A 13,725-nucleotide genomic window follows, 5' to 3' on the forward strand; every position below is an offset into this window, starting at 1 on the left:
TCAGTAGTAGTTTACAGTGCTTGAAGAGGGATAGGTGTTATTTTAGAATTAAATGAAAGAATACAAGATAACAGGGAGAAATGCAATTATTACTAATATCCTTTTACTTGCTGGAACAGTTACCTCCTACAGTGCAGACTCCTTTGTTTTTGTTTTGTTCGTTTGTTTTGTTTTGTTGGGTTTTGTTTTTTGTTTGGTTTTGTTGCTAATATGGGCAACCTTATTAAATCCTTCCTATGCTTAATTTTAGGTGTGGAAAAAAGATCTGTCTTTGCAGTGGGTGAAGTAAGGACCATCCATTTATTTTACACAGAGTATTGTTCCAAGATCTTACAAAATGTTTCTGCTGCAGTACTCAGCTGCTCAGTGTAGCTTTAGAAAAAATGTTGATGTTGTCATCTCCTGAAACATTTTAACTGCAGTTTGAATTTGTTGCTGTGGTGGGTTGACACTGACTGAATGCCAGGTACCCACCAAAGCCACTCTATCACTCCCCCTCCTCAACTGGCCAGGGGGGAGAAAATATAACTAAAGGCCTGTGGGTGGAGATAAGGACAGGGAGATCACTCAGCTGTTACCGTCGTGGGCAAAACAGACTCGACTAGGAGAAAAATAGTTTATTTTATTACCAATCAAATCAGAATAGGATAATGAGAAATAAAACCAAAACCTGAAACACCTTCCCCCCACCCCTCCCTTCTTGCCCTGCCCAACGTCACCCCCCGATGTCTCCCATGAGGCTGGGGCTGGGTCAGTCCCTCACACGCTATCCCTGCCGCTCCTGCCCCCTCAGGGGGCTCCTCACACTCTGCCCTGCCCCGGTGCGGGGCCGGGAGACAGTTCTCCATGAACAGTTCTCCAAGTCCTTCCCACAGGCTGCAGTTCTTTGTGAACTGCCCAGGTGTGGGGCTCTCCCCGGGCTGCGGGGGGGATCTGCTCTGCCATGGGCCTCCATGGGCTGAGGGGGCGGATCTGCTCCACCGTGGGCCTCCATGGGCTGAGGGGGGGATCTGCTCCACCGTGGGCCTCCATGGGCTGAGGGGGGATCGCCGCCTCCATGGGCTGAGGGGGTATCTGCTCCACCATGGGCCTCCATGGGCTGAGGGGGGATCGCCGCCTCCATGGGCTGAGGGGGGGAACTGCTCCGCCATGGGCCTCCATGGGCTGAGGGAGGGATCTGCTCTGCCATGGGCCTCCATGGGTTGAGGGGGGGATCTGCTCCACCGTGGGCCTCCATGGGCTGCGGGGAGGGATCTGCTCCACCGTGGGCTCCACCGCAGGCTGCCAGGGAATCTTTCTCTGGTGCCTGGAGCCCGCCCAGCCTTCCTGCACTGACCTGGGGGGCTGCAGAGCTGTTGCTGTCACATACTCTCAGTCCTTTCTCTGGCTCAAGTTGTGCATGTATTTTTCACCTTTCTTAAATACATGGTCCCAGAGGCACTACCACTGTCACTGATGGGCTCAGCCTTGGTCAGCAGTGGGTTGATCTTGGAGCTGGCTGGTATTGGCTCTATCAGACATTGGGGAAGCTTCTAGCAGCTTCTCACAGAATACAATCCTGTACCCCCCCCCCCAAAAAACCAACCCAAACCAACTTGCCATGCAAACCTAATACAGTTGCATATGTCTCTCTCCTTTCATGTCGAGTCATCTCTGGCTGTTGTCAGACATGTCTTCTCTGTTTTGTATTCTCAAGGCTGAAAAGCATTGTGAGTTTTTCCTCCAGTTCATTTTTGTTCTAGGAATGAATTTTCTGACATGTTAAAGGTGGCACCTTCTTTTTTAATTTCATCTGTAACACAGAAGTGTAGAGAAAAAGACATACCTTGCAATTTTCTGAGTGGTTTACAACTTTTTTCTCAGTTTGGAGGCTCTAAGTTTTTTGCAGTGGTCATGGTCATTTTCCCTCTGTAGAGAAGATGTAAGACCCTGCAACAGACTTGCTTTTCTGAGTTACTCTTTGCAGACCGCTTGCACACAGTCCAATTTCCTACAGAAACACTGACCTAATTTTATTTTTCTTCTGTCCCAGTTTGATTTTTTGGCAGGAACCCTCCACAAATCTTGTAGTTTTTTCCCACCAGCTCTGGCTGAGAAGGTGTTAGTTTGCTTTTGTGCTTTTCTGGGATCAGAGCCATCTTTTCACGTAAGCAATCCAAGATACTGCTTGGGATCATGCTCTTCTGGGGACATGGCAGGCCAGGATAATCTGCCTCTCCTCTTCCATCATGTCACCATGTGTCAGGTGCTGCCCAGTAATTACCTCTAGGCTGACTCTCACCCTGCTGGATTGATATGAATACATCTTTCCATCATCAGCTGGATGTATTGTCTGAGGGAAGTATAATTTTGTGTGTAATAAATTAATTGTTCCTTTAAGTGCATATAGTCCAGCTGTTCTTCCTCACTTTATCTGACGCCATTATTTGCACCCCAGGGGCTGGCAGACAAGGAACTATTGAGATTCTCACCAGATGTTTACTCAGGCCAATAGGCCTGATTTCATAGCAACAAAGGGCATTTGATTTTATTTGGCTGTAAGCCTTTTCTGTATACTCCTGATGCCTTAATTCTTCTGTGTTTGAGCACAAAAGTTTATAAATATCAAAGTGCTCTGAATTTCTTTAGTCTGTTGTCTATTGCTTTTCAATTTATACGTGACACCTTCAGTGTGCTTGCTGCGGTAAATTGTACCCAGCTGGCCTTCTTCAGCTTGCCCTGAATCTTCAGTCTCCTGCCTGCTTCCCCTATGAAGATCAGGCAGGTAAACCTGGGAGCAGGGAGCCTAACATCTCAGCTACATCATCTGTCTATGGTGGGGTTATGTTCTTCTGCAATAGTCACTGTGGATTTGTGTCTATGGAGAGAAATGGAGGCTTCTAAGGCATGAATAATAAGCAGTTTTAGAAATGTATCATACTATAAGAATTGTACTTTAGAAGTGCTTGTTTTGAGCCTGTTTCTTGCCTGTCTCTAAATGAGCTTTGGTGACTAGCTTGGGCATGGATGACTAACATCAGGGGGTTGTGTCTTCCTGTGGTTTCCATGTTTTTCCTTCATTGCTCATTCTTCTCCTCTCTCTCCATAAGCTGAATTTAAGCAGGCCAGTTTTTCATGCTGCTCCAGTTCTGAGAAGTTTGACTTCTTCAGTAAAATTGCTCTTTTGTATTTTTTTGCTAGCTCTCATTGGCAAAATAAACAAACCTCCCAAACCAAATTACCCCAGCCCCAAACTGGATCATCCAAGCCAGCCAGCAGGATGTGTCACCCTGGGAGTTTTTACTGAAGAATTGCAGCAGCATGGAGACATGTTTCATATGCAATGCTGTGGTGCATGCATGTGTGTATAACTCCTTCCTTTCTACCTGTAGTTCTGACTGTGTTTATGGCATGTTGTGCGTGTTTGTGGCATAGAATCTGACACCAAAGATAAACCTCGCTCTTTAAGGGGCTTGCTGCTTACCTCAGAAGCAGTGCCAGTGTTAAATAAAGTATTGCAAGTGTTCTTAGAGTTTGAAGAAGAAGCATTCTGCCTGTGGTATGTATGTTACTTGTGATTCAGATTGTGCTGACTAATACAAGTGTAATTTAAGGTTCTGGCCTGTGGTGAAATAAACTTGCACAGCGCTTGGGCTGCCAAGGTCTTTCCTCACACAGATTGTGTGCTCTTGGTAAAACACAAGACTGTGTTGGTGGATGTGATATGTCTGGTGCTACAATCCTTGAGCGTGTGGAGTATTGTGTTGCTGTTTGGAAAAACATTTGCTATTTACCTTCTTGATGGCACAGCGTTTTCTGGTTTTAGTGGTAGATCTAACTAGGCTTCTGAGCATAGGCAGATTTACCCCAGTGGTCAGTACCCGTTCTCAAAGACTGCACCTGTACTGCTTAGCTGGGGTGACCTCAAAGCCAGGTTTGAAAGAAGAGCTGCTCTTGGATCCTGCTAGTGTGACTGGGTGATACTTTCATGGTAATACTTTAGGTGCTTCTTCAGGCCTGAGAGCTCATTAAAAGGTGTATTTATCTGACATGCAATGCTGGCTCCTTCACCTATCTGAATCCCATCTGCCCTGTGGCAGTGTTTCGTACAAGTCTTCAGGCAAGGAGGAATTCTAGGGTCATGCCTAGAAAAAATCCCTGCTGTCTGCTGTGAGGGTAGGTGTAATTCATCAGCGTCATTCAGGTAGGCTCAATAGGTAATTTCAACATTGTGTGTTTGTCCTCAAAAGCACCTCAACTTTCAGGAGGTTCCTGGAACCTATCTGCCTGAATCAGTGCAGAGGCTGCTGGCATCAGCTGAGTGCTGTGACTGTGTTTGCTACGGTGCCTCTGTGGTATGTGCAGGATTCTGAATGATTTTTTTGTGTTAAAAAATGTATTTTGTCACCCTTGCCTTGAGCCAGGACTTTGTCCTTCTGTTTTGGGTCCTGCTTCTGAATTGCTCCTTAGTCAAGTCCTCTGCATGCTACTTTTCAGCTGGCACAAGACCAGTCTGTACAAAAATAAAGACCCATAAAGGTCTTAATTTTTCATTCATCAGAGCAGGTCAAATAACACAAGGAAGTTGCAGAAAGGGCATGCCTTCACGGTACACCCTTACAGTTCACTGAAGTCCATCCCTCTTGAACCAATGTGTTGGATTACATTTAGTGGTGGAAATGCCAGAGATTACTTGTCACTAAAGAGCCAAAGTAGAGCTTTAAAAAGGGAAAATCTTGCCACCAAGCAAACCTCATTTCTTTTCATCGCTTAGTATTCAGCCTTAGGACAAATTAATCTCTGTTGAAATCTGTTGTACTTGCCATTAAATTTGTTGTCTTTTCTAAAACCGTCTCTTCTCCCATGAAGGGAGATGAGCAGAAAGAGTGTGTGTGTGTCTATGTGTGTGTGTATATATATATATGTATTTTCAATTTGAATGCATACTAGAAAACTCCTTATTGTATGTTTTATTTAGTAATTCAACATTAACATTTACATTTTCACCTGTAAATATTATAAAAATGAGCTGGGCCAGAAAAACCTTTCAGGAATTTGTTCTGTCATACAGCTTTAAGACTCAATTATCTGGTTAAAATTCAAAGTAGACTCCTAGAATAAGTAGATGAATAAATAAATAAAAGTTCTTGAAATGAGTAATATCCTCCTCATCTCTTTATTTGAAACCACCTAAAGGTTGCAAGTTGAATTTAATCCTTCTATCATCAGTCAGCCCGAGCTTTAATATAAAGGAGGGAGGAAAAAGGTGCTCAGTAGCTGTCTCTGGTTTTTAACTTGATAGAGAGAAGGATGCTCCGTGAATGAGACACTGCTGGAGAGATGAGTAGTTAGAAAGAGATTGTGCTTCATACCATTAAGCTATCTGTAGCTACAGCTAATGCAGATGCAAAAGAAAAGGAAATGCTAGGGGCAAAAGATAAGAGAGAGTCTAAGGAAATGGATATATTTTGCTAATCCTTTCCTTTCATGGTGAGAACGGTTAATCTGCTGCAGACTACAATAAGGATGCTAGTCCTACTTGCAGTTGCTTGTGAACATGAGTTAACTGAGGCTAAACTGCCTGGAGCCTGTGATTTGTACAACACTGGTTAAATCTGCAAGTCATAGCTGCAGTCAGGAAATGGAAAGGGTAGCCAAGTTGTGTGGTGCAACTGATGGAACTCAGTCTGTGTGCAGAGGTCCTTATATGTGTAAAACCATATCAAATGACTCAAGAAATATTGCTGGCAGGCACCATGGTAAAGTCAAGGCAAAGTTGTAGCACTGTAGAGGTTTGACTCTTGGAGTGTGGATTTTCAATTATTGTTTCTAAAAATACAGATGTTCCTTCAGAGGGTAGTTATCTTAATGTTGATGTTGACTTCATAAGCATTTCCTTGAATTTGGAAAAGGAATTTTCTTCCCCTGGCTCTTTTAATTAAAAAAAAATAATAAATGTTTTATTTTGTATCTACAGAGAATTCCTTTTGTGGCAGAGGATTCTCTGCCATATTTTTTAAGACTCTCACTGTGATTGGTTGACCAGAAAAGCAGAGGAAGCCCGGATAACGTGGGCTTTTAATGTAGTATCTTACCTTATCTCGTGACAGTGCTGAAGAAATACGGCCAAATCAGAAAATTCAGATCATGTTTGATCTCCTGAAGTGATGTTGGTTGGAGTGAAGTCTGCATAACTGAAGCCCATTTTGACATGAAAACTGGAAGGTGCCTGCTTCCATGTCTTTTCCACTGATGTGCTTTATTCACTGGCTGCTTGGGCTGTCATTGGCAGAAACTGGATTTCCCGTTGGCATAAATGCAAAGGACTGATTCTTTTGTCTTTACACATACCAGTTGCCTTAGATACTTGATGGGGTCTGAATTTCAGTTTTTGAGTTTCCTTTTGTTAGCTGTACAGTGGTTTGGTTGTGTAGTTGAGTACAAACAGTAAGAAATAATCAGCTGCCTCAGGCTTTGGACACTGCTCAAACAGCCCTTTCCAGTCACCTTTGTAAATTATTCCATGGTCCAGCTCTGATGTGGCTGCTGGATCTCTGTGCGGTCAAAGATACTGCCCATTCAAGAAACTTTAATATTCAATGTGAGCACATATTATCTTCCCAGTCACACTTAGCCATCCATCATAGCTGTGCCATACATAGTACACATCACTAGGTTGTGAACTTTTCTAATCTGAACATGGACCTCTGATTTGTAAATCCAGTTACTCAAAATCAAATCAAATGCAGAACCTTTACTCAAATGATATAATTTTCCCATTTAGGACCTAAACTTGGATATTACAAACATTTAAGTTTTTCAGCTCTGTTATCTACCTCCTTAGCCTGCAACCAACCCTTGTTTTATTGAACAAGAATTTATTTGAGATGAAATTTATTTGAAATCCTGTTCAAAACACTGCCTGCTATTTATTTCTCTGTGATCTAGTTGTAAGCAGCATAGTTATTTCTCAAAGTTGTAGTTTTTTGTTTGTTTTTTTTTTCCTGAAGAACCATACTTGCTCAGAGTTGGAGAAAAGCTTACACATGCTTTGATTACGAGTAAGTGGATTGAGGGTAATAAATTAATTCTATAGAGAATGGTGTTTGTGGTATGAAGCAAACCTATGTCTGAGACTTAGTGTGGACTTGCATGGAAATTTGGTCATGCTACAGCTGAGCCATTTGTTAGCCAGAAAGACTCAAAACGATCATTATATTGAAAGTTTGTCTTTCAAGAAGAGCCACTTCACTATCTTTAATGTTTAACTAATGAACAGATTGATTTCTAACTTATCTCAAAATTTAGACCTTGTTCTGAATGTAGAAGTTGTAAATTAGGAACAATTTCCTATTCTTTCCCACACAGAAGAGAGATGTAAACCACACCATAAAAATGAATCACAGCAGGACCTTGAGTACAGAGTCACTACCTACCACATCATGGTCACTGTTAACTAATCTAATTTGCCTCTCATTCTATTTAATGTTGGGAATTTACATATCAATTACCTGCTTCTTGTTGGGCTGAAAAAGCAAAGGGGGCTGCCAGATTTGTCATATGGCAGCTGAAGTGAAAGTGTTGACAGCTGAAATCAGGAAGCACAAAAAATGTTTGAAAAGTTTCTGGAAGAGCCAACCTGTTTTTGAGGCTCAGGAGCTCAGTTTGGTTTAAATGTGAGGGGAGGAGATTGCTTAACTACCCTTCCCTGGCAGCGAGGCTGATCAATAATTGTGCATGACAATACATGCCTGTTCTGTAATCTGAGCTGATTTCAATAGCTGGCAGTACTTCCTCTTCTTCCTCAGAGTTTATACTTCTCTCTCTCTGTCTTTCAGCTGTACAGCTCCATGGACTTTGGAAGAAAATGGCAGCTCATGCATGAGCGGGTCACTCCAAACAGATTTTACTGGTGAGTTATGCCCTCAGGCTTGCCCTGCTTTGGGCAGGTCATGGAGGGGAGAATGGCATCTAACTTGGAGGTGTTGGTTGCTTTACCTGAACATTAAGTATACCCTTGTTCTTGGTCATTGTCAATGTTGTATATGTAGTTCATAGCACATATTTTGCAGTGCTATAGTCTCCATGTCTGCCTGATAACAATAGTGTCTTGTGCAGATGAGTACAAGTCTTTTGATAATTGTAAAACTTCTGCGTCTTTGTTATGTACCTACTTACAGTTACAGAGAAAAACTGCCCAGTGCTTCAGTGACAAAGCTATGATCATTAGACCTCCTATTTTTCAACCCTTATGTGAACTACTTTAGCCTAGAACACAGTCTTTGTGCAGAGCCAGCCACTCTGACCAGTTTCCTTATGCAACCGTTGGGAGAAAGGATGACTCAGACTCTGCCTTGAATCACTCTCTGAGGAGCCAGTTCCTTTCTGCCGACTGGTGAGAGCCCAGGATGTGCAAACAGTTTGCTAAAAATCTGCTTTGTACTATCTTCCTTTCCATTTCCCGAGCGTCAGCCTCCAAAATTGGGAGAGTGTCTTAAAAGCAGATGATTAAACAAATTTAGTTCCTATCTCCAGGCTCCTCCATTTCAGATGCCACTTCTACAAACTTTTCTCCACCATGTGAAGACCCAAGAATTGACTTTTGAGAAAAAAAGAAAACCCAGCAACATCTTTCTTTAGTTGAATCTAGGATCTGGGGCTTTAATCAAATTCTTAACACTGTACTTATTACATGCCAGGCGATGGTATGTGTGTGAATGCGTAGAATTGCTGATTTACAGAATCTGTGAATAGTTAAAAGAAGTGCCTGGTCCTTAAGGTCAAAGCAGATTGTGATATTAAGGAACCAGAAACTCTTATTCTGAACGGTTAAAATTAAAAAGTGGCTTGGATGATGTAAGAATTGACTCCAAATTGCAAAATATGATGTATATATCTTAGAGTCAAATTTTCATAGGAATTATTGCACATAATTAAAAGTACCTGGAATCCAGGCCCAAAATATCTATAGACTGGATTTGAAATATTTCCACACCTTGCTGTGGAGATGGACACCTCATGGGATTTTCAGGTTATGTATGTTCTGCAAATATCTCTGAACAGCCTTAGACTCCCACATTTAAAATATAGCTTTATAGCACCAGGTCTGGAGATTTCCTTTAGTGTGCCTGTGGATTTTGGACAGTGTAAGGTTTTTGAACATTGAGGAAAGGAAGTTGTAAGGCTCCTAATTCAAACAGACCTGCAAAATATATTGAAGGTCTAGAACCTTGTCTGACCGTGTTACTGTTTCACATTTCCATACTGAAGAAAAGGTGGTTATGACCTCCTGGTTGTGGTGGCAGGTGGCTGATTGACTTAACTATCCAAAATCCTTTGATTTCACTATTCATGGTAGGTGTACATCTCAAAGGTGAGTGTAGAACCTCTCTAGGTATATCCTTCTGTGGAGTAGAATAGCTGGTCCTATGGGATGATTGTACGCTAGCCTTCAAGTAGCACAACTACAACTGAGCTTAGGGGAGAGGCTTTCTTGGAGAAAAAAGTGGAAGGGCTGAGCTAACTTGGGAACAAAGCAGAATCTCTTTCTAAAGGAGAGGCCATATTATTATGGTTTATTTTCTACTATCATATGAAGATGGTTAATGGAAATTGCTGTTTGTCTACTTGTAACTCAAACTTGTATATTGTTTTCCACAATCTACCTCATTTTTCATACAGTCTTTTGGCTGCGTAGTTTGAATGGTGGTTTTTAACACTGCATTCTATAATGCCTCTGTTTCAAGTGTCTCTTTCTCCTAGAAAACGTAGGAATCTTCTGTAGTTAAAACTGGTATGGCATAGACCTAGAAATCTTTATTCCACTCAGAAACAGTAGGATCCCATTGGCAGTAAACTTTCCAAGAGAGTGAATTATGCTTTTCCCAGAGTGAGAGAGATTTGAACCAATTTGTAGTGCAGGGGTCAGAGGTGTTGAAATTTTGCAATGTAATAACTCTCCTTAGCTATCTGATACCTTTCTTTTTTCCTTCCTTTCTTTTTAAAGCTGCAAACTGTGATGGCTTACAAGCTCTGGCTTGTAAGATGTATACAGAAAAAGAAATGCAAGGAGAGTGCTTTAACCTTGGTATTTTGGTGATTTCTTTTTATTAGACTATGAAAGAGGGAGAAAGTGGGTATAGCTATAAGTTTCAAAGGGGTTTGATCCGCTACTGTGTAGAGTTCATCAGCCTGTCAAATACTACATTATTGAACCTGGTAATTAAAACTTCCAGGAATGGTGGAATAATAATGATAAGGAGGTGCCAAAATCGGTGGTAAGCTGCTCATTTGTGCTGCTCTGCATTGTTTATTAGTAGGGGTCAGGTAAGCATCGTTCATCAAATGTGACAGTCCTTCATCTGATTTGAATGCAGCTGACTTTATCTGAGGTAGACTTTGTTGCATCTTTTTGCCTTCAAAGCATGACTTTCATCTCTCAGGCTGCCATGAGTGGACTTGTGAAGACGATAATCTTCACCTGGTTCATGGGATCAGTCAGCTTGACAGGGAGAGGTCTTATTTTTCTCTCTGAGATCTTTCCAAATGATTATACCTTCCCTGAGAGCACTCAGATATAGAGACTTTAAGACCATGAGAAAATAGTGCTTGCATCAGAACTCATGAGGTTGGGATGTGAATTTTCACTCAGCAAAGTAAGACCTATCTGTTAGTCACTCTGTGCATTTTGCTGTAGCTTTAGTAGGCAGCATCTGGGATGGCTCCCCACCGGTCAAAAATGAAGTCTAATCTCCAGTCCTGGTCTGTGGCTTTGTATCCTGGCTCTTGTCTTCACCTTCTTTCCTTAGTCCCAGATGGTGCTGCTAATCACTGGGTTGTAGGTGTGTTCTCATCCTCTATGGATGTCTCATATTGTGCAGTTTATGGGACATCTCTCCTCAGTTCCTGCAGCCAGCTCAAAGTTTGTGCATGAGCTGAGATTCACCTCTGGGCCACTCATAGTTATAAAAGCTAGGATTTGATATCTCTGCTTCTGTAGTAGTGATTCATTTGTTAGCTACACCCACTGATGGCAGCAGCAGAGCTTGAACAGAATGTGTTACTTGATGTGAGTACAGGCATCCAAATTTGGCTCCCACATGCCTTGGCCTCAGAGATTTTAATAACTTAGGATCCTGTAAGACTGGAAATAGGAGCTTACGCTAATGTGATACAGAAATTCCCTGATCACTCATCACTCTGAAATTACTCACACTAACTGGAACCAGCATGGGTGCAAAGTTAGTTAAAGACCTACTCAATGTTCTTTTCTTTTAAAACACATTTCTGCAGCTCCCTCTGGGCCCTGTTCGTTTTTTCTCACTGTAGCTTAGACACCTGTGATGTCATGTGGAGGGATATAAAAATTACAGTCCATATTTTGTACTGTAGAAATGTTGGGGAAGTTTTCTCATCTGGAAAACACATGGTGTGTTCTGTGCTGACTAAATACTGTCTCTGTTCAGATGAGGACTTGAGTTGTTCTTAGGTTGTTTTACTGCCTCTACTTTTCCTGTGGTGGGACAGCAGGACTAAGCAGGTGGGCAGGACAGTTTGATTAATGGAGCGTTCACCAAGCCTTGTTCAGCACCTTGCTGGACCACAGCTTTTCCATGTCATTTTGGGTGACTCAAACTGACTTTGCCTTGTTACCCTGTAGGTAAGACTGCAATAGGAGAGCATTTATTTTTGTTGTTGGGTGTAGCGGGTGAAGTACTCAAATATCATGATGTCAGATGCTACAGCGGTGGATTAAGAGCACCAACGGGTGCTAGAGAGTTAAAAAAGACTTCAGAAGTGTATGAAGTCCTTTCATAATCTTATGGCTTAATTCTTTAAAACCTGGGGTTCTACAGGGTGACTTACATTTTCTGGCAAATCAGCTAAATGACGGTGAATATCATCCACCATAGATCTCTCTTGCAAGGCCCTGCCTGATGCTATTTGCTGGAGGACTCATTCATGTTTCCTGCCTTCTGTCATCGCTGGGGAATATGAAGTGGTGGATGTGGGACCATTTCATCATTATGTTGTTTTTTTTTTAACGTACATCTAGACATTTACCCTTCTCTCTCTTACTTATTTTTTGTAACATGCTTTGTGGGACTTTGGGTGATTCTGTCAAAGCCTCAGAGTGGGAAGGTGGGGAAACCCCATCTGTGTGAAAGAGAGGGAGAAATCTACACAGCATTTCTGATGGCCACGAAGATATTTGGAGCACAGAAGTCAGTGCCCAGGATGAGCCTGGTCAGTAAAAGGCAGTGAAATGCACACTAGTGATGAAAGCTGGGCAGAAAACACCAACAAGGCAGGATGGGGAGGGACAGGAGGAGGAGGAGGAGGTAAATAGGACATCCAATCCTCTAGCTTGGCTTCAAGGAGCAGTGTTTGTATCTGGGAAAAAGAAGAAAAAAAAATTTAAAAAAAGTGATGTAACGAGAAGTTCTCAAATATACTGCTGATTGCCTCACTGAGCCTCTGCAGAATTTTATTTTTTCTCTTTCTGGGATAACCAACCAGATTTCTGGTTGTTTTGGTATCCATGAATGCCAGCCACAAATATTTTGAACACCAGGGAATAAAAACTGGGAGAGGGGAAGAGGCTATGCATCCACTTAGGCTATGCTTTGGAGTTACGGGGTTTCTGTCACAGTTGTTTGAGGCATGAGTCAGCAAATTGTCTCTTGAGAACAAGGGTTTCAATCCTTTTGGCCATGATTTTGGATGAGAACAGTGATAAAATTTAGGCATTTTATTTCTATTTATTTGCAGCTTGAATTTAATGAAGACTACAGCCGAGGCTGTTTTGGATGTGAGGGTGGTGTAGCAGAAGATAAGGGATTTACCTCAGTGTTTCAAAAGGTTATGATCTGGGTTTGGATCTGCAGTTGGGTTTGTGTCTGTTTTTATTTCCTCGTCTCTTGTGACAGCGCTGATATTTCCCAATTCCAATGCCAATTTGAGTCCACACAGACTGTTTCACCAGCAGTTCCAGAAGTGACCTTTGGATATGGCTAAGGTTACCTTTACTTGACTAGTTTGCCAGCAATGAAATGGTTAGTCAAATATGTGCCTGTCTCTCCTGTAAATCCCACTAATCATTAAGTACCAGATGGTGTCATTGCATAGTGCTGGGGAAACATCGCCTGATATTTTACAGCCAAGTTTAGTGTTAAGAAAACATAGTCTTGTAAATGTCAAATTGACTATTAAGTAATCCTGCATTAGAGTTTTTCAGAATTAAAACCATACCGTACATGGACTTTGGGTAGAAGGAATAATTCCAGTTTAGCAGCCATGGATAACACCATCTATAGTGTCATCGAGGCCTATACCCAGTGGCTATTCATGTAGACAGCACAGGAAGAACTGAACAGGGACCTATTACTGGAGGCTTATGACTCATTTACCTGCATTAAGCGACTTGCTTCCCATCCCCATCCCCGTGGGTGGGAAAGCCTGGGAGAGTTTTTATCTCCCAGAGGGTAATGCTAACATAAATCTGGAATGTGTTACTCAAGCCACCGTAGCCATGAACTGTACTAGTCTGAGGACAAAATTTTCAGACTTTAGCCTCAAGCTCTGTAATAAGAATTCAGGAGAGATGAGACCTTCTTAAAAGCTCTTGGCGTATATTGAAAGATTTCCTTGCAAAGTCACATTAGTTAATTAAACATCACAACACCATGGTGATAACAAGACCAATTTTATTTTCATTTTCACTTAAAAGATGGGCAAGTGGGGGAA

At 42.0% G+C, this 13,725-nt stretch overlaps 1 protein-coding gene across 1 annotated transcript in view; it reads left to right on the forward strand.

The window, feature by feature from the left end:
- SORCS3 (sortilin related VPS10 domain containing receptor 3) overlaps positions 1-13,725 on the forward strand; it is a 304,161-nt gene that overhangs the window by 185,711 nt on the left and 104,725 nt on the right. The window contains exon 5 of the mRNA XM_055809927.1: positions 7,818-7,891. Within this exon, the coding sequence (XP_055665902.1) occupies positions 7,818-7,891 (74 nt within the window). The remainder of the gene's footprint in view (positions 1-7,817; positions 7,892-13,725) is intronic.

This window comes from Falco peregrinus, chromosome 1 (genome assembly GCF_023634155.1).
Source record: "Falco peregrinus isolate bFalPer1 chromosome 1, bFalPer1.pri, whole genome shotgun sequence".
Taxonomy (NCBI): Eukaryota; Metazoa; Chordata; class Aves; order Falconiformes; family Falconidae; genus Falco; species Falco peregrinus.